This window comes from Aegilops tauschii, chromosome 3 (assembly GCF_002575655.3).
Source record: "Aegilops tauschii subsp. strangulata cultivar AL8/78 chromosome 3, Aet v6.0, whole genome shotgun sequence".
Taxonomy (NCBI): domain Eukaryota; kingdom Viridiplantae; phylum Streptophyta; class Magnoliopsida; order Poales; family Poaceae; genus Aegilops; species Aegilops tauschii.
Window position 1 is genome coordinate 367223665 of NC_053037.3, and position 26132 is coordinate 367249796.

General features: G+C 46.2%; 3 protein-coding genes across 4 annotated transcripts; 1 reads left to right on the forward strand and 2 right to left on the reverse strand.

The window, feature by feature from the left end:
• Positions 1–13645: 13645 nt before the first annotated feature.
• LOC109785310 (myb-related protein Hv33) lies at positions 13646–15193 on the forward strand. The gene is made up of 3 exons (XM_020343907.4): positions 13646–13963; positions 14084–14213; positions 14304–15193. Exons 1-3 carry the CDS (start codon positions 13816–13818, stop codon positions 14881–14883), a joined length of 858 nt encoding a protein of 285 aa, XP_020199496.1. The 5' UTR covers positions 13646–13815; the 3' UTR covers positions 14884–15193.
• Positions 15194–19476: 4283 nt separating this feature from the next.
• Positions 19477–20551, reverse strand: LOC109785304 (dehydrin Rab25-like). Its single transcript, XM_020343900.4, has 2 exons — positions 20066–20551; positions 19477–19940 (listed from the first exon to the last, which is right to left on the reverse strand). The coding sequence occupies exons 1-2, from the start codon at positions 20513–20515 to the stop codon at positions 19743–19745; spliced, it is 648 nt and encodes a 215-aa protein (XP_020199489.1). The 5' UTR covers positions 20516–20551; the 3' UTR covers positions 19477–19742.
• A 203-nt stretch (positions 20552–20754) lies between these two features.
• Positions 20755–26118, reverse strand: LOC109785305 (chaperone protein dnaJ 10-like). 2 transcript variants are annotated; one of them, XM_020343902.3, is made up of 9 exons: positions 25416–25839; positions 25272–25331; positions 24884–24966; positions 24544–24706; positions 24328–24457; positions 23923–24081; positions 23663–23835; positions 23437–23517; positions 20755–21103 (listed from the first exon to the last, which is right to left on the reverse strand). In XM_020343902.3, exons 1-9 carry the CDS (start codon positions 25500–25502, stop codon positions 21026–21028), a joined length of 1014 nt encoding a protein of 337 aa, XP_020199491.1. In that variant the 5' UTR covers positions 25503–25839; the 3' UTR covers positions 20755–21025. The 2 variants fall into 2 exon arrangements, with proteins under 2 accessions (XP_020199491.1, XP_045090801.1); XM_045234866.2 differs by having other exon boundaries at positions 23663–24081; positions 25416–26118.
• Between the last annotated feature and the right edge of the window lie 14 nt (positions 26119–26132).

A 26132-nucleotide genomic window follows, 5' to 3' on the forward strand; every position in this document is an offset into this window, starting at 1 on the left:
AGAGAAAATGAGTATTTGAAAGAAAAATTGAAAAGAATTGAGGGGGAGAAGATGGAATTGGAGTTGCATGTTGCCGATGTCGTCGATGATCACAAGATCAAGATGGAGAAAATGCGCTTGAAGATTAGAAAGATTAGAAAATGTGCCATTGATAGTGAGGCTTGGTATCATTATGTTGTTGGATCAATTGTTACCTTAGTTGCGATCTTGATCGCATTTGTTGTTGCATTTAAATTCTTTAGTTAGAGAGTTATTTGTTTGTTGCATTTAAGTCTTGTATGAACTTTATGTATGAAATTTATGTATGAACTTGTATTAATTTGGTCTTTTCGGTGTTGTGTAATGAAGATGAGCCGACAATGGATGTACGATGACCGATGCTCTCCCGAGTTCATTAATGGCGTGCAAACTTTTCTGCTTGCGGCTGAGGCAAACAAGCGGGCGGATGGTTTTATGCCTTGTCCATGTTTAGTCTGTAAGAATGATCACAATTACTCTACGTCAAGAACCATTCACGTCCACCTGTTTAAGTCCGGTTTCATGCCCCACTATAATGTTTGGACCAAGCACGGAGAAAGAGGGGTTATGATGGAAGACAATGAAGAAGAAGAGGACGACGACAGCTATCCTGGCCATGGGTTCCCTGAATACGATGATACAACAATGGGGGAAGAAGATGAGCCGGCAATGCGGGAAGAAGCTAAAGAAGAGGCATCAGATGAGCCCGCTGATGATCTAGGTCGGGCCATTGCCGATGCAAAGAGAAATTGCGCAAGTGATTTGGAGAAGAAGAAGTTGCAGCGCATGTTAGAGGATCACAAGAAATTGTTGTACCCGAATTGCGAAGCTGATAAGAAAAAGTTGGGCACCACACTGGAATTGGTGCAATGGAAGGCAGAGAATGGTGTATCTGACAAGGGATTTGGAAAGTTGCTGGTAATGATAAAGAATATGCTTCCAAAGGACAACGAATTGCCCGAGAGTACGTAGGAAGCAAAGAAGGCTGTCTGCCCTCTAGGGTTAGAGGTGCAGAAGATACATGCATGCCCTAATGACTGCATCCTCTACCGCGGTGAGTACGAGGATTTGAACGCTTGCCCGGTATGCGGTGCATTGCGCTATAAGATCAGGTGCGATGACCCTGATGATGTCGAGGGCGAGCGCCCCAAGAAGAAGATTCCTGCCAAGGTGATGTGGTATGCTCCTATAATACCACGGTTGAAACGTTTGTTCCAAAACAAAGAGCATGCCAAGGTGGTGCGATGGCATAGAGAAGACCGTAAGAAAGATGGAAAGTTGAGAGTACCCGCTGACGGGTCGCAGTGGAGAAAAATCGAGAGAAAGCATGGGAAGGAGTTTGCAGATGACGCAAGGAACGTATGGTTTGGTCTAAGCGCAGATGGCATTAATCCTTTTGGGGAGCAGAGCAGCAACCATAGCACCTGGCATGTGACTCTATGTTTCTATAACCTTCCTCCTTGGTTGTGCATGAAGCGGAAGTTCATTATGATGCCAGTGCTCATCCAAGGCCCTAAGCAACCCGGCAACGACATTGATGTGTACCTAAGGCCATTAGTTGAAGAACTCTTACAGCTGTGGAATGGAACAGGTGTACGTGCGTGGGATGAGCACATGGGGGGAGAATTTGACCTAAAGGCCTTGCTGTTCGTGACCATCAATGATTGGCCTGCTCTCAGTAACCTTTCAGGACAGACAAACAAGGGATACCGCGCATGCACGCACTGTTTGGATGATATCGACAGTATATATTTGGACAATTGTAGGAAGAATGTGTACCTGGGACATCGTCGATTTCTTCCGAGCAGGCATCCCGTAAGAAAGAAAGGCAAGCATTTCAAAGGTGAGGCGGATCACCGGACGAAGCCTCGCCACCGTACTGGTCCTGTACATGATATGGTCAGGGATTTGAAGGTAGTCTTTGGAAAGGGTCCTGGCGGACAACCTGTTTCGAATGACGCTGACGGACGCGCACCCATGTGGAAGAAGAAATCTATATTTTGGGACCTGCCCTATTGGAAAGACCTAGAGGTCCGCTCTGCAATCGACGTGATGCACGTGACGAAGAATCTTTGCGTGACCCTGCTTGGCTTCTTGGGCGTGTATGGGAAGACAAAAGATACACCTGAGGCACGGGAGGACCAGCAAGGTATGCATGGAAAAGACGGCATACATCAGGGTCATGCCAGCTACGCTCTTACCAAAGAAGAGAAGGAAATCTTCTTTGAATGCCTGCTCAGTATTAAGGTACCGTCTGGCTTCTCGTCGAATATAAAGGGAATAATAAACATGGTAGAGAAAAAGTTCCAGAATCTAAAGTCTCATGACTGCCACGTGATTATGACGCAACTGCTTCCGGTTGCATTGAGGGGGCTTCTACCGGATAACGTTCGATTAGCCATTGTGAAGCTATGTGCATTCCTCATTGCAATCTCTCAGAAGGTAATCAATCCAGAAATCATACCAAGGTTAGAGAATGATTTGGTGCAATGTCTTGTCAGTTTCGAGTTGGTGTTCCCACCATCCTTCTTCAACATCATGAGCACATCCTAGTTCACCTATGCGAAGAGATTAACGTTTTGGGTCCTATATTTCTACACAATATGTTCCCCTTTGAGAGGTTCATGAGAGTCTTAAAGAAATATGTTCATAACCGTGCTAGGCCAGAAGGAAGCATCTCCAAGGGCCATGAAAATGAGGAGGTCATTGAGTTTTGTATTGACTTTATTCCTGACCTTAAGCCGATTGGTGTTCCTGAATCGCGGCATAAGGGTAGACTGGATGGAAAAGGCATGCTAGGAGGGAATCAAAAAATATGTATGGACGGACATTCTCTCACTGAAGCACACTACACAGTTCTACAGAATTCCACCTTGGTGGCTCCGTATATGGACGAACACAAGAATTTTCTACGCTCCAAACACCCGGAGTGGTCTGATGACTGGATTACACGTGAACAAACCAGGAGTTTCGCCGGCTGGATGCAGACACGTACCATGCATGACGCCTCTATTGAAGATGACCTGTACTCGCTGTCCCAGTTACCATCTTCGAATATAATGACTTTCAAAGGGTACGAGATAAATGCTAATAAATTTTACACGATCGCCCAAGATAAGAAGATCACCAACCAAAACAGTGGTGTCCGCTTTGATGCAACAACCAAAACGGGAAAGGAAACATATTATGGTTACATAGAGGACATATGGGAACTTGACTATGGACGTGGTTTGAAGGTCCCTTTGTTTCGGTGCAAATGGGTCAATATGACACGAGGCGGGGCCACGGAAGACCCGCAGTACGGAATGACAACAGTGGATCTCAACAATCTTGCGTATGCAGACGAACCATTCGTCCTAGCCAATGATGTGGCACAGGTTTTCTATGTGAAGGACATGTCTACCAAGCCGAGAAAAAGAAAAGATAAGGAAGCGAATGCATCATACGATGAGCCAAAGCGCCACATAGTTCTTTCTGGGAAGAGAAACATCGTGGGAGTGGATGACAAGACAGACATGTCAGAAGATTATGAAAAGTTTGATGAAATTCCTCCATTCACAGTGAATATTGACCCGAGCATCCAGTTAAATGATGAAGATTTTCCATGGCTACGGCGCAAAGGGACACACGCGAAGAAAAAGTTTCACACCCAAAGATCTGGGATGTGATCGGCTTCACTATCATCACTTTCTTCTGTGTTTCACACCCAGGAGGGAATCTCTGTAATAGTTAGGGTAGTTATGTGTTTTGGCATTTGAAACGCGAAGAAATTTTATGTGCAAACAAATTCTTTCATGCATTTACTGATTTTTTCAGCTAAATGACCCTGAAATTGAAAAGCATTTCAAATGAACTCAGAAAAGGTTGAAAGTTGGCATGGTATCATAATTTCACCCACATAGCATGTGCAAAAAAGTAGATAGGGTTACCGCAAAAACTGGATGCACTTCGTGTATAAAATGGACAATCTCTTTCGAAGTATCAGGGTTTCGGACGAAAACCCATCTGTTACAAAGGCATTTCATTTTTTAAATAACCTAAGCATTACCAAATTGAATATAATGATAAAACACACTAATATTAAACATAAGAAAAAAGAATCACTGAAAAATCTATTTTCAAAGTTAAGTTATTCACAAACTAGTGATTCACACAAATTTCAAATAATTCAAAATTTAAACTATTCAAATTTGAAAACTACCGGCACTAACAGAAAGTTTGTAATTTTTTGTACCTAAAGCAAAAATATTCACAAAGAAACTCTAAATACAGCAAAAAACAACTCAAAAACAAATAAACCAAAAATAAATAAAGCAAAAAATAAGAAAATAAAAAAGCCCACCTACTGGGCCAGAGCGGCCTGCATACGACTAGAAACCCAACCTGTAGTTGGGCCAGGATGCAGGCCCGCAAGCCTAGTAGGCCCACAGGCAGAGTAGGAGAGGTAGGCCCAGAAGGCCTGCTTTTGAGAGGAGCTCAATGCAGTGCCCGCGCCGGGGCTTATAAACTGGTCTTGGCGCTCCTCAACTAGCAAGGTGGGACTAAACTTCTGCGCCCCTCGCCTGGCAGTGCACCCCCTTTAGTACCGGGCCATGGCTCCAACCGGTACTAAAGGGGGGTCTTTAGTACCGGTTGGTGCCACCACCCGGTACTAAAGGGGGGCGCTTCCCGCCGCTTGGCCTGGCCAAAACAGACCTTTAGTACCGGTTGGTGGCTCCAACCGGTACTAAAGGGTTGTTCTATATAAGAAAATACTTCAAAAAATTTCAGTTTCTCATCTCTCCCTCTGCTTCTTTCTCCCGTGCCCCGTCGCCGCCGCCCCTCGTCGCCACCCCCGTCGACGTCCCCGTCGCTGCGCCCCGCCCCGTCGCCGCGTCGCACCCGCCCGGCCCGGCCCCGTCCCCGTCGTCGCCGCCCCGTCCCCATCCCCGTCGTCACCGCCCGTCTCCGTCCCCGTTGCCGCCCCCCGTCGCCGCGCCTCGCCGGTGAGCTCCTACCCCGGCCGCCGTGTCCACACACACACACACACATTGTTTTTTAGTTTTTTAGTTATAAATTTTAGTTATAGAAATTTTTCTGTTTTTTAGTTATAGAAATATTAGAAATGTTAGTTATATAGAAATGTTATAAATTTTTCTGTTTTTTAGTTATAGAAATATTTATAGAAATGTTAGCAATTTTTCTGTTTTTTAGTTATAGAAATATTAGAAATGTTATAGAAATGTTAGTTATATATATAGAAATGTTAGAAATTTTAGAATTAGTTTTAGCTAGATGAATTAGATTAATGTCAAATTGTTAGAATTTGCATATAGAATTTTAGTTATCACAATCCAATCATTTAAAAATGTTACTTTTTGCGGGCATATAGTATTTGTTCTCGACGATGCCCGGCCCGCATCCTCGCCGTCGACCCGTTCGCGACGACGTCCGGCTGACCCATGTCCGGGATTGGGCTCCACCGGGCTGGCACTGGGAGGTGCTACCTGGAGGGGCGCGCCGCTTAGTGAGGAACCCGGCCTCGGGTCCCGTCGTCGACCCTGATCTCCTTTGGTGGCGTTCGCGTGGGCAACATTCGGTGCAGAGGAAGCCGGCCCCGCCGGAGGTGGTGCATCGTCGTGTCAGGGAGGAGGGCGAGCACGTCCATCGCTACATGGCTGCTATGGACGTCAGGTTCTCCAATACCTGGCAGGTTCTTTGGGCAGATGACCGGAGATATGATCCTGTGATGGTTCCTTGTCTTTGGGTGTCCACCGCCCGCGCCCCAGGAACCGCGAGTGGCCTAGATTCTTCTATAGTATTCGATCTTTATTAGCTACCTAGCCAGTGATGTATTCGAGATTATATATTATTCGAGACGATGTATTCGAGATTATATATTATTCGAGATGATGCATATTATGTACTATATGATTCAGTTTTTCCTTATTGATTGCATCCATGCATTGTAATTTGAATACTAAATTGTTTTATATTTCTTCTGTATTAGTTAAATAAAAGCTATGGCGGACAATACCGGCAGAGAGGGAGAAGAGGCCCTGTTCGAGACCATACGCAGCCCTAACAGGCCAGATGATCTAAATGAAGCAAATGACGGCTCCCAATATCTGAACAATACCGGGGAGGGTGATGATAAGATATTCGATCTCGACGAGCGAGCTGATGAAGTCATGAACTATGATTATGATTATGATGATGCAGACAATGATTATGATGACGAATACAATGTTGATCTTGAAATAACAAAGACTACCGGCGAGGTATATTTATATAAGCAGGCATCTTTTGATCATCACATGTTTTTTTATTTGAAGATATATTAACGAATTGATTTTTCTTCTTTCGGCCCTCCAGATCGAGCAAATCTGCTTCTACAGATAGCAGGACAAAGCGCGGCCTGGGCAAAAAGTTGAAGGAGGGTGTAAAGTAAAACATCGATTCCATCAAAGCTAGTGGCGAACCCCTCACGCCTAAGAACATTGCGAACAAGTTCGTTCGTCAGTGCGGAGTTCTTGTGAAGGACCAACTCCCGATCTCCATTCAAGAATGGAAAGAGCCAAAAATTAAACGCCCAGATGTTACTTGGGTCGACGACAGAGCAAAACAAAAGCTTTGGGAATCTCTGATGGAACATTTCACCCTACCAGATTATTTCACTGATGCAGATGTGCAGAAAGTCAAGGACGCTGCTCTTAAGAAGATGGCAATTGCATTCAACACCCACAAGAAAACTATATGGGCCAACTACCTCGCTGCAGAAAGGAAGACTCCAGAATTCAAGGGAACACTGGAGAAGCAAAGAGAACACTGGCCCGCTTTCGTGAAATTCAAGGAATCGGAATTATCTAAGGAACGGTCAAGAAAAAACAAGGCCAATGCCGCAAAAAAGACGCAGTTCCATAGGATGGGTCCAGGTGGCTACGCGGTGGCAATGCCTAAGTGGGATAAGTCTGAGCAAGAGATGGAGGATGCAGGGGTCACTCCGGTAACTAGGAGCTGGCCCCCCAAGTGCAGAACTTGGTTCTATGCGCATGGGGGCGTTGGCCCCGAAGACAGGCCTGGTTTCGAAGAAGGCAAGTCTAAAAGGAGCAGAACAAAAGTTACTTGACGCAATAGAAGATGCTCGAAAGGGGGTGTTCACGCCCAACAGAGAGAACGACGAGCTTACGCGCGCCCTGGGAAATCCTGAACACCCGGGAAGAACACGAGGCAAGGGCGTTATTCCCTGGTATGAGGGCTTTTCGGAATGGAACGACGACTACAGGACCCGTGCAAGAAAGAAGATGGAGGAGGAGAAGAAGAGGAAGCTGGAGGAGGAGCAGAGGAAGCAGGACGCGGAACGCCTTCAAGGCCTAGAAGCAAGGCACGCGGACTTGGCACTCAAATTCCAACAGCAGCAGCAGCAGATCGACTCACTTAGCCAGGAAAGGGGGTCTCAGCAGCGGCAGTAGCAAGCGAATGATCATCCAGCATTGGATAGCACCGTCCCATCCATGCCGAGAAGCAGCGTTGGTTCCGCCCCGGGCGACGCACTGCTGGATACATACCCTGTAGATGACATCATAGAGAACACTAACTGTGAGCTACACTTCAAAATGAAGAACATATCCATGAAGGTGGCGGACGCCGTTGCTTTTACAATTACCCCCAAAGCAACCTTCCATTGCGCCCCGATTCCAGTGGGCTATGCTCGTGTCTTGGTTGATGAGGTGGTGGACCCATATTCGGGGCTAGAGCTTGACATTCCTGGAGGTGACAACGAGCACACACTGGGAGAGGCCATACATCGTATCATCCTATGGAGAAAGGATTGCATCATCTTTCGAAGTCCCCCGACACCGCGTCTGCCGACTCCTCCTCGAAGTCCGCCACCGTGTCAGCAGACTCCCGCTCCTCCAAGTCCACGAACGCGTGAGCAGACTCCTGCTTCAAGTCCGGCACAGCGTCAGGCCACTCCTCCTGTTTCAAGTCCGACACCGTGTCAGGCCACAACTCCTGCTTCAAGTCCGGCACAGCGTCAGGCCACACCTCCTGCTTCAAGTCCGACACCGTGTCAGGCCACACCTCCTACTTCAAGTCCGGCACAGCGTCAGGCCACTCCTCCTGCTCCAACTAAGCCACGTCAGCCGTCTCCGCCGCCTAAGCAATCGCAGAAGAGACACGCCGCAGCTATGGTGCGTAGCGGTACGAGTCGAGGTAGTACAGGAAGTACAGGCGGAGACAAGCGATATAAATATGGTCCAAGCAGCCTCGCTCCTCTTCCTCAGAGGCCTTACGACATGACCGAGGAGCAAAACGATGCAATAGTGCGGGCCGAAGTGGACGCTCATTTTGGACCGAAACCGGCAACGCCGCCGAGGGAGAAAGTGCCTGAGGAAAAGATTGACCACTTCATTCGTATGGCTAGACCACCAGCTCCCAAGCCTATTGACTCAGACTATGAGCGCCAAATCAGGAAGGCACATCGAGCACGACTACAGAAAGAAGCGAGCTCGAGCTCGAGCCAACAAGCAGCTGTCAAAAAATGCGGGAAAACTGTTCCCCAGCTGGGACAACAGGCGGTGCAATCGACCCCCCCCCCCGCTTGTTGTGCCAACAACACATGAGAGTACGTGCGCCCAATATTATTGTGGGCAAACCGTTTACGTTCTCGAGCTGGGCGATGTGGTAATAACTGAGGAGCATATAATGCAGGCTGAAATGCTCAAGATCACTATTGGACAACTCCTCGATATCGAGCCCGTGTCTCCGCTTAGAGAGGAGGAAATAAAACGGAAATATGTCTGGGGCCAACCTTTGGTCGAGCCCGAGGAGGTCAAGAACCTCCCAACGAGAATGTATGAATTGCATGATTGGTACATGAAAATTACCAAGATTTCCAATCGAGGGTCCCTCATGGTGCAAGTCGAGGAAGATCATTACTTCAATAAGAAAGCTCTGTCCATTGAGTATTCAGAACTATTTCAGTTATTCAATCAAGATGCACTCGACAAATCTATCGTCAGTTGCTATTGTCTGTAAGTGATTTCTTTCTGTAATTTAAGTCTCAAGCTAGCTCTAGTGCTCATTGATTGATCATTAATTACCTGTAATTATATATCCTCACTATATATTCTTTTCTGTGGTATTATGCAGGATGAAGATGTATGAAATGAAAAAAGCTGGACGCTATGGCATTGGGTTCATTGACCCAAATATCGTTAATGAATACACATGGAAATTGGAATGGTGTAGACAAGATGTAGAGAAAAACATGGTAGAGTTCTTGAAGCGCCTCAATAGCAATGAAGATATACTACTTCCTTACAACTTCGAGTGAGTCACACTGTCTTGTACTACAAATTCTGTTTTTGCTTACTAGCTAGATGTTAATAAGTGTATAGGGTTTAGGGTTGTAGTTGATTAGTGTTATGCACATGCCCGCTTAATTTATACATGCAAACGTATGCGCATGCAGCTTCCACTGGATCTTGTTAGACATTAAAGTTGACGAAGGAAAAGTTGAAGTACTGGACTCACTACTTAAAAAAGATAGTGACTATAGCATCGTGAAGGGGATAGTCAACAGGTAATTTCAATCATTATTAACTATATCTCGACCTATTTAGTTCATCATTTCCTGATATGAACTATTTTTAATAACCCCTTTATTAATTTTCTTTGACGGCGGGCAGGGCTTGGGCAAAGTACATCAAGGTGACTCCAGGAAAATGACGACAAAAACTATGTTGGTATCGACCCAAGGTAAGTAATTAAGTAGTACTAGCTAGCTAGCTACCATCTCTTTAATTCTTGTTTCAATACCATTAATTAATTAACATGCTTGATTAATTATTATTTGATTAAATTCTATTCTCGTAAAGGCCCTGAAGCAAGCGCCGGGGACTGAAGTGTGTGCACACTATGTTTGCGAGAACATTCGCATGATGGCGTCCGAAAGGAGCAGATCTGATAGACAGGACTAGGTACGTTTGCCAGAACACTATTCACAAATCTTATATGATTGTCGATATCTAGTCACACAACTAATACACATGCATATTGATCTCCTTCTTAACAGTTCAAAGAGGTGCGGGACCAGCTCCTACCAGAGTAGCGCATACGAGCACTTCAAGAGGAAATAGCGGGATTTTTGCTCGACCAGGTCATAGATCCTAAAGGAGAATACTATTACCCGCTACCGCCCCCATGAACCACTTGTCATCATGCTCCGAAGGCACCAAGGCAACATGTAGGAGAAATTGTATATATATACATGTGTATGTGTGAATAATTAATGGTGGTTGTGAGACATTTGATTATATATATATGATCAGTTTTATGAGAAAATCTATTTATATATATGCATAACGTGTACAATATGTAGTATCGTAAAATACCAACAAACAAAAAAGAATTAAATGGAAAACGCAAAATTAATGGAAAAATAAAAATTAAAACCAAACCCCCCCCCCAAACATTTAGTACCGGTTGGTGCTACCAACCGGTACTAATGGTCTACCAGCACCCGGGCCTGGCTCGTGCTACGTGGTGTCACTTTAGCGCCGGTTCGTGCCGAACCGGTAGTAAGGGGGGGCTTTAGTCTCCACTCTTTAGTGCCGGTTGCAGAACCGGCACTAAAGGCCCTTACGAACCGGCGCTAAAGCCCGGTTCTGCACTAGTGAGCGTCTCCCTCCACGGTTTACTCCTCTGGTCATATTCACGTAGTGCTTAGGCGAAGCCCTGCACGGATCACATCACCATCACCATCACCGTCACCACGCCGTCGTTCTGACGAATCTCTCCTTTGACCCTCTGCTGGATCAAGAGTTCGAGGGACGTCATCGAGCTGAACGTGTGCCGAACTCGGAGGTGTCGTACGTTCGGTACTTGATCGGTTGGATCGCGAAGACGTTAGACTACATCAACCGCGTTAAACTAACGCTTCCACTTTCGGTCTACGAGGGTACGTGGACACACTCTCCCCCTCTCGTTGCTATGCATCTTCTAGATAGATCTTGCGTGATCGTAGGAAATTTTGAAATTGCATGTTACGTTCCCCAACATTGTCTACATAAGTGTTTTGAGAAACAGAAATACTATAATCGAATGCCACATTTGAGTAGTCTAGTCGTAGCCCCCCTCTCTCACCCAAGTAGGAGAGCCTTTCCGCAGACGTACCCATTAGGTTCTTGATTTTGGTTTTAAGTCTTTAATCCTAGCTCACCTCATTATCCAAAGAAGACATATTTAATTCGTAAGCAGTAAAGTCTACTACAATAGTAAAAAAATTGAACTTATGATACCCGTTCATTGTGTTTGGAGACACACAAAACCACTGGTGTATGCACAACCAATGGTTTTGACTAGCTATCTCAGGTCCCACGGTTGTACAAAATTGCTCTGGCTTGCGCATCGGAGTTGGTCATCAATAGTTGTATTGGTACATGTTTGGAATCAGCATATACTTATGCACTACCTTAACGATTGTTGCTCAAAGCAGAAGAAAAAACTATGCATCGATATTGCCTCAGTGGTAGAACTTAGCAAAAAAGTGCTTTCAACAGGCAGCTAGACAGATACTAGGTGTCTTCAACTCACAACTAGGATATATACTAGGCGCTTTTAGCCACTATCCTCAAAAGTGCAGCAACAACATCGACACACACAGACACCATGTTTTAACGTGAAGAACCCCCTATGCGGGTTAAAACATGGGTCGGTGCCACACCTAGGCATTCTTCCACAATTACCAAAATATGGGATACATCAAGTCTTCTTTAGGTAGCATTAGAGGCTCTTACGCATCAAAATTTCACATTGATAATAGTGAGATTTGAGGCTGCAAGATTTAGAGATTGGAACTCACTAATTATTGTACAGCCACAATTGAAGGATACAAGATGGTGGATCTGAACTTCACAATCTTGGAACAAACTCACTTTTCTTGATGGAGGGTTTCTTCTTTCAGTCACCCTTGTTTTGTTTTATTTTCTTTTTTGGTGGAGGCTAACCTAATTTTTTTTGTCACACGTCTTACTAGTTGTTGGATGGAGGCTAAACATTCTCTTCTCTTGAGTGCAAACTCCAAAATACCATAAGGTCATAACGTTAATGAGTAGGGAGCTCTTGTACATATTTGGATATCTATAAGACTTTAAAGTCATCTTCTCATGCCCCACATAAGAAGGATATCGTACAGTATGAGTGATAGTCAATTATAGAAAAATGGTTTAAAAATTTATTATGATGTATGCCAGAAAAATCATGCATATGCATGCCGCCGCCTTCTCATTCTCGTTAGAGGGAAACTGATGCATATCAGTTTTGTTGTTTACTCCATTGATCCTTGACACCATTGTCACGGTTTTACTTCTCGAAAGGAGGCTCCTTCGTATAGCACCTTGTGGACATAGGCTAACAGGGTCCTCTGCAGTTAAAGATGTGACCACCGACACTTCTATTCCATCACCGCAAATGAGTTTTAGGGATAGTGAGCCGGTTAATATCATCCAAGAAATATCAAAACACCTATGTGTCAGGTGCTTGAAACACTTTTGCTTTCGGTCCATTCTTTGAGTTGTTGGATTGAAATCCAATTACGCTAGTTCATGTTCCTCCACCAGCCCTACCTCTTCCCGGTTGCTCCGCCTCCCACCCGAACCGGTAAAGCTTGTTCCTCCTCTTCGGTGGTGACATGATAGCAAGCCACGTTGTCCCCGCCCCCGATGAGGTCCTGGTTAGCCCTCGTTGGTGCCACCACGACGCCCCCGGCTTGCGTTTGTGGTTGCGCTACTCTTTTCTCTCCAAAATTGACTGATTTAATTTGTTTCCCAATTGCATGATGAATTACACGGGCTAATACGACCTCTGCTACAAAAAAGAAATTCCCTATGACGATGTGCCGCCACCTTTTCGACCCTAACTAAGCTTATCGTCAGTTTGTCACAGTTAACGAGCGTAGGGAGGCACGATGGGATCATCCATTTACAAATCAAGATGGATAGATGGAACGCGGAAGTCGGCAAAGGGTGTTGGTGTATGTCACGCATGGTTGGTGCGATTAGTGAATAATCTAAGCACAATTATACATCTAGCCTGTTAATTCAGTTTGGCATTATGGTGGCTTTTGTAAACCACTTATCATGAATAGCAGAGAGCACAGATGTTGGGTTTTTCTATAGCTTGCATTGTCGCAACAGTCCCCCTAGGTGATTAATACTGTACCCGTTCCCTATAATCATGCACTAATGAGAAAAATCTCAAGCCATACCTCCAATCCAACTAACCCAACTTTTGGCCCCTCATTTTCCATCCTGTAGCGTTGGGCCCTAGTCGATTCCTATCCCCGGCCGTGTCTCTGCCTCCTTTGCTGTTACTAGTACAACAGTAGAAGCTGCTCCTCTTCCTTGCGCCCGCACGCACCCAACTATTAGGAGTACTTCATTTTGATTAGTACGAAAATCCTAAGCCTACGGAGCACAAGTAAACGGGATGTATCTTGAGCTCCAATCCATTGCAGCGCAAGCACCTCAAAGCGCACACACACTTACACACGTCCTACTCCTCGGCTAGGTTGCTTGAGACCTACTACTTGATTGCTGCGTCGTCTTCCCCTCCCCGGCCCCCGTACGTGCGCAGCTCTTGGCACGCACGCTTCCCCATATATACCACGGCCAGCCTTCCCGACCGAGATAGATAGATACACAGGCAACGAACCAACAACCATCACACTGACGAGGTAGCTCGCCGGTTGCTCGGTCGTTTGTTCGTTCGTCCCTTGAGCCGGCCGCGCGCGCGTGCCGGGCGGGCGGGAGAATGGGACGGCACGCGGGCACCGGCGGCGGCGGCGGCGTCCAGCAGAAGCTGCGCAAGGGGCTGTGGTCTCCCGAGGAGGACGAGAAGCTCTACAACCACATCATCCGCTACGGCGTCGGGTGCTGGAGCTCCGTGCCCAAGCTCGCCGGTACGCTCCCCGCGCGCGCACACACACTTCTCTCCCCTCTTCTGTTTACCTGCATGTGTGCTGCTGCATCGTTCTAATCTAACAACCGTTGGCGCTTAATGCGTGTGCTGAATGATCCAGGTCTGCAGAGGTGCGGCAAGAGCTGTCGGCTGCGGTGGATCAACTACCTGCGCCCCGACCTCAAGCGGGGAAGCTTCTCGCAGCAGGAGGAGGACGCCATCGTCGGCCTGCATGAGATCCTGGGGAACAGGTACATACATTACGCCTTCCTTTTTTTTTTTGAAATTTTAGCAGTGTGACATCTTGCGAATTGCTGACGAACGGGACGGGATCAATGCAGGTGGTCGCAGATAGCGTCTCACTTGCCGGGCCGGACGGACAACGAGATCAAGAACTTTTGGAACAGCTGCCTCAAGAAGAAGCTGCGGCAGCGCGGCATCGACCCCAGCACCCACAAGCCCATCTCCGGCGTGGCGGGGTTGGAACCCGACCAGGCGTCCAAAGACGAGAGGCCGCAGGCGGCCGACGGTCTCGCCCTGAAGCAGCAGCAGCAGCAGCAGCAGGTGTTCGACCCTTTCCCGGTGGCCGACACCTTCGGCGCCGGCTTCGACGGGGCAGGCATGCCGCTGTACGACCACCTCGGCGGCAAGGACGCGGCCGGGTTCGTGGACTACAGCAGCGTGCTGGACGTGTCGGAGAACCTGGGCTACGGCGAGAGCTCCAGCAACAGCAGCAACTGGAACAGCGCTCCGGAGGCGAGCAATGCGCTGGAGGGCGAGGCGCTGCATTGGGCCTCGGAGAGCAAGGTGGAGCCTTTCGCCGGCTACGCCGGCGACGAGGACGACAAGTTCGCGCTGCCCTGCCACGGCCAGCAAGAGCACAGCATGGCGCATTTTGACTTCAACCTCGAGTACTTCTGAGGCCTTTTCTGATCTAGCCATCGTCGTATATATTGTTTTTACACACGGGCACGGGCAAGACCAACCAACCGGGAGATTAGCGACTGTACTTTGTCATTTTTTTCTAGTCTTTATTACTCCTTTTAACACTGTTTCTTTTCTTTTCACCGTCTGTTTATGGTTCTTATATATATATGGCTGAAATAAGAGGTATAGAAACGTGAACACTCTGTAATTTACCATGAGATTCTGCTCTCTTTTTATTTTTTGTAAAGATAAGGAATAAGATTCTTACTCTTTTGCTCGGTAAGTTGCTACTTATTACCTGGAAGATTGTGTGTTGTGTATTCCTGAAGGAGAAACTATCATGGCTCGTGCTAATTTATCTGGCAGGTCGCCGTCCTGTATTAGCTTCTTTTTTCCCTTGATTTGTGTCTAACGAAAGCAATGAGAAAGAAAGATGCTGCTGTTACAGTACTATAAGTTGGAATTAGGAGCAGCTGCCGTACGTGCGAGTCAATTTCAGTGATTAGTTTGGGAGCAGTACTGCGTGCACTGTTGTTGCACAGCCATTTCGTGGCATTATTAATGCTGGTGTTAGCTTGTAACCCAATTTTTCTCAAAAGGGTCCCTTTTGCTAAAAGGTGTGTTTGAATTACTCCCGTGACAACATGGCTCCAATAATCTAGCGGTGTTGGTGGAGAAAAGAAAAGAGAGAGACGAGTGGAACTAAAGAAAGACGCTAACCACCTTGCCGCCCGTTTGGGATTCCTTTCTACGGAACCGACCGAACGTGCCAGTTTCTTCTTCTTTGTTCTTGCGCCGGCGATTCGCGGACCGTAATTTATTTTGTTTACAAATGTGATGTGATGGCGCGCAGAGCCATGATATGATGCCAAGACTCTGACCGCGGCTGGCCTGGCGGCAGAAGCACTGCACATGATGGCTGGGAACATCCATCCATCATCGTCCTTCAAATCCAATGTGGATTTTCAGGGGGCTGTAAAAAGGTGCCAAAACGGAGGGGCCAGCCATCGGGTTGCGTGTTCCAAAGAAGGGCCGTGTCCGGTGTATGAATCATCGCCCCATTGAGGGGATGACCCACGGGATCAACGACGACAGGATCGAGCACCATACATGCTAGTGGTACTTGGTAAACTGCTAGGCACGTTCGTCAGTTGTTGCTGGCATCGTTCCATCCCCTCAGGAGCTCGGGACCAGGTTAGTATTGGTTCATCAAAGGTACTAGTACTAGTATAACAGCAGACCACCAGACACCTGATCTGACGTTCTGAGATCATACCTGTCATGCACCGGGATGATGAGCAGCAACCAGTGGACGTGGACCAGGCGGAGGGAGCATTATGGCGAGAGACCACGAGGAATAAACCAGTCGCGGTGTTGCCTTGCCGCGGGGCCGGGGCCAACCGGTCGGAGCGACGTGGCTCGGCTGCTCGCCGGGCGTCGCCACGAGCACGGAGCCAAGGCGTCGCGCGCTCTTCTGCCGCAGGGTACGGCGTTTGGCGGGAACAGAAGCTGCACTGGCCGCGCTCTGTAAGCCGCTCGATCTCGTGCGTACGTACTGTTCCGGGTCCAAGCAGCCGGAACGACATGGGCGATGTACGTGCGCCAGTGCCGCTTCTGTGCTCGGATCCTTTCGTGCGCGGGCAAGCACGCGCTCGGAAACTTTGCGGCAGCCCGTTTCAGCCTTTCAGGTGAAAAAAACTAGCGGCAGCGTAATGTAACTAACACGCCTCTAAACCTTATGGATGATACTGAACGGCCATGCGTGAGCTGCGACTGTGATGCAGCTGCGCGTCCGGTCGTCCCTTGTCGCCGGACAAGCTGGCTGCAGACGAGTTTGGATCAAAGAGCCGCGGGCATGGCTACAGGCCACTCTCTATCTCTAAGGAACGAGCATTCTTTTTTCCCTTTTGAGGGAATGTGGAACGAGCATTCTGTTTCACGCTGATTGGGGTGTGTATTTATTTGCAAGCCGGGCAATATCACCCTTTCTAAAAAAATTGCCACTGATTCATTCATCACAAGTGGCGATACAACGCACAAACGTGGATAGTAAGGTCTTTCCAAACCTAGCCGCCATGGTCAAATCTAGGTGAAGGAGATTTGAAAATTGCTCATGAATGAAAAAAATGTCCATCTATTAGAAAACTGTTCACAACTTTTATTTTTTAAACATAGATTCCGAATATTTCATGAATTTGAAAAAAAGTACCCATGTACTTAAAAAAGTTCGCGAGTTCAAAAACTACTAGAGAATTTAAAATAGGATCATGCCGAATTCTAAAAATATTTACGTATTCAAACAATGTTCATGGATTAAAAAATATACATGAATTTAAAATTTGTTCGTGAATTCAAATTATTATCACGGTGAATTCAAAAATATTCGTCAATAAAAAAATCACGTATTACAAAAATACTCAGGAAAATTGAAATTTTTTTTTTCATAAATTCAAAAAATGATCGTGAACTAAAAAGTGTTAGCGAGTTAAAAATATAATCACATTGAATTCAAAAAATGTTGATGATTTCAAAAATATTCCATGTTGAAAAAACAAAAGTTCACTCGTGGGTTAAAAATGTTATCTAGCAAGCTAAAAAAATGTCCATGTATTCAGAAAAATATTATAAACATAAAAAATATTCACGAATTTAAATTATTTGTAAATTTGTCAAAATTATTAATGAATTTATTAGTAAAATGAAAAGGAAAATCAAGCAAAATGACAGATCAAATAAAAAAAGAGATTTAAAACAAAAAGGATGAGAAAGCACGAAGAAAAGAAAAAAGAACAACCAGAAGCTTCTGGAAAATGAATCAACCGCTCAACAGGAAGGAAAATGCAGTTATTGGGCCGGCCGCTCGGAGCGCTCGTGTAGTTTTTTTTAGTGGTTTCATTTTGATAGAGGCAAAGGTGTCCCGTCTTTCGATGAGATGTTGGCTATCGTTTTTGTGAAGTAAACTTTGACAATTCGACTACAATCGTGCGAGGACGTCGCCTTAGCTATCGCTAAACCAACTCCGAGAGGTTATTGACCACGCCGGAACACGATCAACCTGACCACGAGGATTTGTTTCCTCCACGCAAACAAAGAACATGCAAGAAACGGAAATTACAATCCAGATATTACGAATATAAAAAAAAGCTTTATTAATAAATGTGAGGTTATGTGACGTCATTGTCTGATTGTTGAACACAAACAAAATACGTGAAGTTGCAACTATGAAGAAATTTAATCTAAACAAAATTTAAAGTCTAAACGATACCATAAAGGCTATATATATGGATTTGGGGGTGGGATTTCATGACCCCTTAAAAAGGGGTCCGAAACCAACCCTAACTTTATTTCTTCACACATACAAACTCTAAAAATAGTCTATACTTACTAAGTATAGGTGATCGAGAGATATCGCTCAGCGACCCCTTGGAGGAGTGTTTGTGTAGGTGATCGAGACGATATGGCTCACAACGATCGATATATATCACCGACGGAGCGAAAATGCCTCTTCATTAAATCCAAGCACGCACGATCGAATATCTTCTAAATTTAGCCTTTTATATACTCCTTCCGTTTTAAAATAAATGACTCAACTTTAGTAAAGGAAATATGTTCTTAACTCACTCCGTAGTTGATTTTTTCAAAGTTTAAGGTTCGTCCTGGAGCCTCAAATTCCAGCCCCTACATACTACTCCCTCTGTTGTAGACTGAGAAACGTCTTATATTTCGAGATATATGTAGTAGTATAGAGGCATTATGTGTAGAAAAAAGCTATTTTGAGAAAGATATAGTAGTATAGAGGCATTATGTTTTTTAGAAAAGCACTACATGAGACACCTTTTTTTAGAGAACTTACAATCTATACATTCGCAATACAAGAAACATCGAAGATAATGAAAATTACAAGCAGATTCATGCACCATCTAGCGAAGACTACCAATACTACGCGCCCCATCATCGCTCCTTTTTTATCAGAGTCAGGCAAATTTTGTTGTAGTAAATAATTAGAAAACCGTCATGTGTAGTAAATAATTAGAAAACCGTCGTGCTAAGCCCATAGTCCCACCGCATTAGGAAAGATCATCGCCAATTAAGAAAATTGTAGATTGAAAGGATGAAACCTGTAAACAGGTAAAAGACAAACGACCAGATCCAAACAGGCCCACTGAAAACTAGTACCGACCGAATCCCATAAGACCCGACAACCGAATCCCATAAGACCCGACAGAGACTGAAAACTAGTACCGACCGAATCCCATAAGACCCGACAACCGAATCCCACAAGACCCGACAGAGACTCCACACGCCACAACTCCACACGCTCTTCAGTGAAGCATGAGACTCGACGAAGAGACGCCTCCACATGCTCTGAGGAGACGCACAATCAAAATCGAAACGGGGATAGAACATGAAAGACAATATTCCTACTTTGAAACATCACCGTCGCCACACAGCCCCATCCAATCCAAGACAATGAACCTAGCAAGAACAAGACCAGGTCCTCCCGCTGGCTAGGAGCCGAGGTCCCCTGCACCTCCATGGCCCAAAGGAGGTCAGAGGTGAGGCGGAGCGGCCGCGGCGACGGAGGCAGGAGGAAAGACTTCTATTGTGAGGAAGGAAAGAACTTTGACTTGTCCGGTAGCACAGACATTAGCCATACACCAACTCGAATGACCCCAAATCTAGCTCGTACAACTATCAACACCGATCACACACGAAGAAGGCAGAAGGAAATACCCTTGATCATTATACAGAAGGCTAGCGAGCTCATTATACACCAGCGAGTGATCATTTAGGTCATACATGGTCCAAGAAGCGAATCCGTGTCAACTGAGGCGCGCAGATGTCGACGTTGCTCAGTGGTGTCCAGGGAGCTTCTCCTTGATCTTCTCCATGATGCCCTTCTTCTCGTGCGTCCCAGTCCCAGCCGGCGGCATTGCGTGCCCGGCCTTGTGCTCCTCCTGCTTGTGGCTGCCCGGGAGCTTCTCCTTTATCTTCTCCTTCATGCTCTTCTTCTTCCTCTGCCTCCCGCCCTGCCCGTCATCCTCGGACGACTGCACCACACGTAACTCATTAGCAAGTCAGTGAGTCAACTAGGACGGCAACTAGTATGTGCCGTCCTATGACCAAATAAAGCCCCACATGCCGAACAAATTAAACGAGCGAAAAATGTAAGTACCGAGCTGGAGCTAGAGCTGGAGGAGCGACGCAAAGTCTCGCCCAGCGTCGTGTGCCCCTCTTTGGTGGGCTGGATCTGGTCGCCGGTGCCGCTGCTGACCATGCCCTCATAAGCGTATGCCGTGGTCTCTCCAGGGGCGAGGCTGCCGCTTAGCGCGCCCTCGTGCGTGTGCGCCACGCCGGACGGGGAAACGGCACCGCCTACCACGCTCTCGTGCGGGTGCACGGCGCCTCTCTGGCCGTAGCCAGGCGTGACGCCCGCGCCATAGTCGGCCGACGTCACCGCGCCGGCAGAGCCGTAGGACGGAGCGGCGCCCCCCGAGCTGTACGCCGGAACCTGGCCCGGCTCCCTCGGGATGGGGTTGCCGTACTGGTCGACCGGCGGCACTGGGTTGCCGTACTCGTCGACGCGCGGGTACGGGTGCCCGTACTCCCCACCGTAGTCCGCCATTAGATGCTCTCACAATTTGGGTCGGTGGCTTCAGTGTGCCACCATGGTCCACGACACCACGTATAAGTACGAGGAGCAACTCGGTAGAGCGATAAGGGCAGGGACGCCACGTGTGCATGCATGCCGCCACGAGTTCACCGTCTACCTGAGGAGAACGACACGTATTCTGAGGGCGTGCCACGTTTTGGGCCGACCTGGGAGGAAGCACCAGCTGAACAGTGAAAGAGCACATCCCAAAATATCCGAAGTTGATTGTACGCATTATGTTGGAGTATACATGCCATCTGTTCGAGTTCAGGTCGCAGCCATATCTATACTTGCTGACATTTTTCTGATCAGATCAATAACAGTGCCTGAAATATTATTAGTACTACCACAACAAAGATGTCCTGAATCGACCTGATGCATCGCGTTTATACAGATCACAAGAAAGAACCACCATGGACTCTCGACGGTGCTCTGGGGCAAAGCCTCGGCCGCCGGTGGGCGGTGGCACAGGATCCGTCCCGGTCAGTTCGACGGCGTCTCTTCCGCTGTGCGACGTTCAACACGCAGGCTGTTCTCGCGATGGTAGGGTGATTTCGCGCCCTGGTTTTACATGGGAAATGATCATGTACTTTCAAATTATTCAGTATGATTTTGCAACCTATAACATTAGTACTACTAAGAGATAAGCATACTGAGCTACTCCCTCCGTTCCAAATTACTCGTCGCTGAAATAGATGTATCTAGAACTAAAATATATCTAGATACATCCATACGTGCGACAAGTAATTCAGAACGGAGGGAGCAGGTGTAAAAAATCAAAACTGAGGACTAAAAGGATTAGATGTTACCCCTCCGTTCCTAAATATAAAATCTTTTAAGTATTTCATTAAAGACTACACATGAAGCAAAATGAGTGAATCTATACTATAAAATATGTCTATATACATCTGTATATAGTTCATTGTGAAATCTCTAAACGGTCTTGTATATATTTAAAAATGGAGGGAGTAACTAAGAGTAGTGCCAATAAATCAAGAATGGTGTGCTTCTCGACTATTCTGCATTTATTTTGATACCTAAATAAACTCCAAAAACCAATAAGGTTGACCCTTAATAATACAATTCAGAAGAGCACTGAAAGGCCAAACGTACTCCCTCGTACTAAAATTGAGACACTTGTTTTGAAACGAGGGAGTAGTACAATACACATATGCTCAATTCCAAACTTCCAGCGTGTGCACATAAATCAGTCCTGAACACGTGTTTGCTTGAGGTACATGCAGTGATGCAAGTAGAAGGCAAAAATAATTTTTAAGCAACAAAAACAGTTTTGAACTAGTTTCCAACAGTGAAAAAATTATGAAATGGTTTATTTGAAAGGCAAGCTACATTGATCCTTACACATGTGATGTATTTTATTCTATTTTGAAACGGAGGCAACAACTGTTACCGGGTTGGGACGGAGCGGGAGGAGGGGGTCCGGATTGGGATAATCCCTAGGTCGGCTCCTGCCGGCCACGACAACGACGACACCCGAGGGTGCCGTTTTCTTCCTAGAGATGTCATTCGGGTTTGCCCCACATTTTCCCACCTCACGATCTCTCGGGTGAAAACCCTAGAGCGGCGACAGCGCTCTTGGCGCCGTGTCCTCAAAGGCGTCGTCCTGAGAGCTATGCGGCAGTGGGCACTGGTTGGGTACATCGGCAGTTGCAGATGGCGTGCCCCTCTTCCTCCAGGTGGCAGTTATTCCGGGGGAAACCCTAGATCTGGGTCTCCCGAAATTAGATGATGACAGAGACTTTGGTGCCGTTCTCCCTCCTGGAGGCATCGTCTTGGAGAAGTGGTTCACTTGGGAGGCCATGGGTGGAGCGGTGTTACATCGACCGCATTGAAGATGGTGGGTCTCGGCGGCGTGGAGCGGTGGAGTCTTAGTGTTGGACGCGATTTGATCGATGCACGTAGGCTGGTGGCGTTGTCTGGTGTCGTGGTGACATCGACGGCCGATGGGACTAGCAGGATCTTTGTGGTGGTTCCTCCTGAAGACGGGATGGCGGAAGATGGCAGCGACGTATCCTAGAGCATGCGCAGGCGGTGCACGTTATGGGATCCCTAGACCGGATGGTCTTAAGGCCATTGGATTAGACTGTGTCTGTTATGCGGACAGGGCACATCTGGGCACTTGTAGGCGTAGCCGCTTTGTTCGCCTAGAAGGTTGCTTCGGGTTGATCCTTGTATTCATTTAATAATTAATAAAGATGGTTGTGGTTGTGTGCATCATGCTGATGTAAAGGCAGAGGGTAATCCTCCTTTTCGAAAAAAAATGTATAGATGTCCTCAATATTCTATAAACAAAAACATATTTAGGGGATGGGATTTCATACTCTATAAAAATGCAAAGCTTCAAAATCAGATTAAGTAGCATTTAAAACATACAAAAGGACCAATTCAACACGAATAGTGTGAATTTATTTTCCGCGAATACGCTGGATGCGTATCTTTGCATTGATAGAAGAGGAGAAATTACAGGGTGCAGTCCTCTAGGCGGCATACACAATTAGGTGTCACCGAGGATGCTAGGCGAGCAACGAGAGGGTTTGCTCGGACCCGGAACAACAAAGTTCATTTTTCTACCTTGTGCTTTTTTCATATTTATTATCAAATGAAATTGGGTTTGACCTTGAAATTTTTACAGGTTTATAGAATATCAACTTCCTTTCACTTGTATATCCAGGAGGATTTACGTATACCATCCAAGCAGTTTTTACGCAGGGGGTGGTTTCGACGGTTCCACTTCATATGTCCATCCATGGATTACTCAGAAAAATTAACTCTCAAAGCAGTACAAAAAAAAAGAGATTTTTTTTACTTGGATTAGCTTGTAATTTCTGTCCGAACACACTACCCGGAGAAGTAACAAGGTTAAAGTAACTTACTTGGAATATTGTCCCCAGCTTTTTCAGTCCTTTTGCTCGCAACGTGAGAACATCTTTGGAGACAGCATTCTCTCTCAAAAACTAGACAAAGAAGTAAATCACGATAACGTGAAATAGCTGCCAAGAGTATTTATTGTCTACACATGAACATGATGAATATGCAAATATAAGCACACGTGCATGCTACTGTAAAAATCTTGGACGAACATATATGAACAGTGCTTACTGCTCGACAGACACGCCATAGCGTTGACTCAATGTCAACCACATTAATTTTCCACAAAGAATTAAGCATGGCACCCTTTTTCTCCTCAATACTCTTCAGTATCTGCTCTTCCTTGTTGTCACCATCCTCAATCTTTTTCATCCCCTCTTGTAATTGTATCAGAGCAATTGCACCTATAATAGAGCTTGTCATAGGATCAGGCTCATTGTTAACACAAAGAAAGTAAATTGACCAAAGTAAAATAACATACTGAGATGTACCTGAAGCTGCATTAACCTGTGACTTTACATGGTGGCCCTTGTCTCTTACCCACTCAGCAATGAATGGCACGCCCATATACATTTTGCTTTTTCCAAGTTCTCTTGCTGCTTGTCGAACATATATGTAGCCAATGGTGTGGAGCATAGCCTCACCAAAAGCTGAAATATTATTTGACACAAATGAACCCCATGAGAAGCTCTAGTGGAATGTGTGTCATGTTCATAAAGAATGGAAGTGAGCCTTCTGGATGTCATGCAACATACTTAATAAGCAATTAAGTGTCCTAGAAGCACTTTTTAAACAGCAGAAACACAAAGGAATCAAAATAAATATATCAAAATGAGCATATGTGGAGCCACACAACTTTGAATGAAATTCCTACGCTTCTAAGAAAATGGGGATACCGGCTTGAGACAAGCGTTCAGCTTCTGCACTTGCCCAATCACCAAATTCCTTGTGCTTTCCATCGACGTATGGTTGAATTCGATTCTTAAGGCTCAGGATAAGTTTCTGCTCTCTTTCCGTTTGCATGGCCTGCAATCCAGAGGAGCTATTATGGTGCTGGTGTCGGGCATCAGCTGCTGACTCTGAGGTGACTAACTATTATGGGAGCAGTATACCTTTATTTTCTCTTGAACCCTTGCCCTTGCCTCTGGAGTATCCGAATCTTCCTCACTCTCCACAGAAGCCACGGATGCCAGTGCAAGCTGACCAACATAATCTTCAAAATAGTCGCTCCCAAAAAGCATCCCAAAGACAGCAGTTGGATCAATCATGTTATCCCTGAAATGTCGTCGTCAAAATTCAGTGGCAGCTTCAACTAAAAGTCTTGACAGTAGGATAATAAAATGCACGTGCAACTTGGTTTGTTCTCTGTTATATATACCAAAAAAGGTGTTGAGCTTTATCATATCTCAAAATACAGGTACATATGATATAAACAAATGGTACAGGACTTACTGAGATAGACCTTCTTTTCCATGCTTATCATAAGATTCCCTTTTCGCAGGATCACTTAGGACTTGATAGGCCTCACCTAATTCCTTGCAACAGTAACCGATTTAAATCAGTATTTGTGGCGAGGTAGTAACTATCCTCTAAAGTCTACAAAGATAATGGCTGCGGCGATGAGATTATGAAGACTTTTTTTTTAACATAACTGGAATTCGTGCAATATAAATAATTCTATTACTATGAAATAAAACAGTACTACCATGGACAGAAAATGTAACCAAACTACCAGAGGGAAAATCTCTTCTTCTTTTTCCGCTCTGCATTCCTGAATCCAGTAACAGGGGTATGGGGGGCGGAACACACGACGCAATTGAACAGAAGCCTGAAAATGTACCTGAAACTTGCGCGCGGCATCAGGGTTCCCGGGATTCTTATCCGGGTGAACCAGCTTGGCCTGTAGAAACCCAAACATCGCCAGCGCAGTTAATTCAGGAGCCGTCAGCATCCGATCGCTCATCAAGGATCGGTTACTACGCACCTTGAGGTAATACGCCTTCTTGATCTCGGCGGCGGGGGCGTCGGTGCTGACCCCCAAGGTGTCGTAGTACGCGGTGTCCTTCACCATCGCAGCCCCCTCTCCTCCTCCTCCTCCTGGATCGTATTGCAGCTGCAGCTGGACGAATGCCAACCTGATGATGATCGAATGGGAGGGGCGGATACCATTACCGAGATCGGTTATCTCATCTGGGAGAGGTAGCTAGGGCAAAGGGCGATCAAGAATCGGAAAGGCCGAGGAGGGACTGGGTGGTTTTCTCACTTGGCCAGGCGTCCGGAGATTATGGGGGTTGATATGGGAATGATGTGATCGACGCGGGGAAGCTTCCTGGGTCGGACCAGTACGGCTCAACGGCCCCCGCGTTCCGTTTAGGCAGGCAAAACAGAAAGTTCCCGTGCCGAAAGCTATGCCTTGGCTGGTTTTCCATTTTTCCAGTTAAGTTGGCGGTGGCCGTCGAGGAATGACGGGGGCGTGCATGCACGCAGCCGAGCCATGGCGGAGTATTTATCATAAGAAAAAATCTCGATATATGCTTTATTGCCTAGCAGTACTATGAGGGGCTACACGAGGAACATGTCACCATACTGTTACTTAAATCCACACTTGTTTCGCCGCAGACTACAAGCAGCGTCTACTAACAACAGGCGCACACTACTGCAAAGGAAGAAGAACTGGATGTAACACTTGGAACTGGGGAGT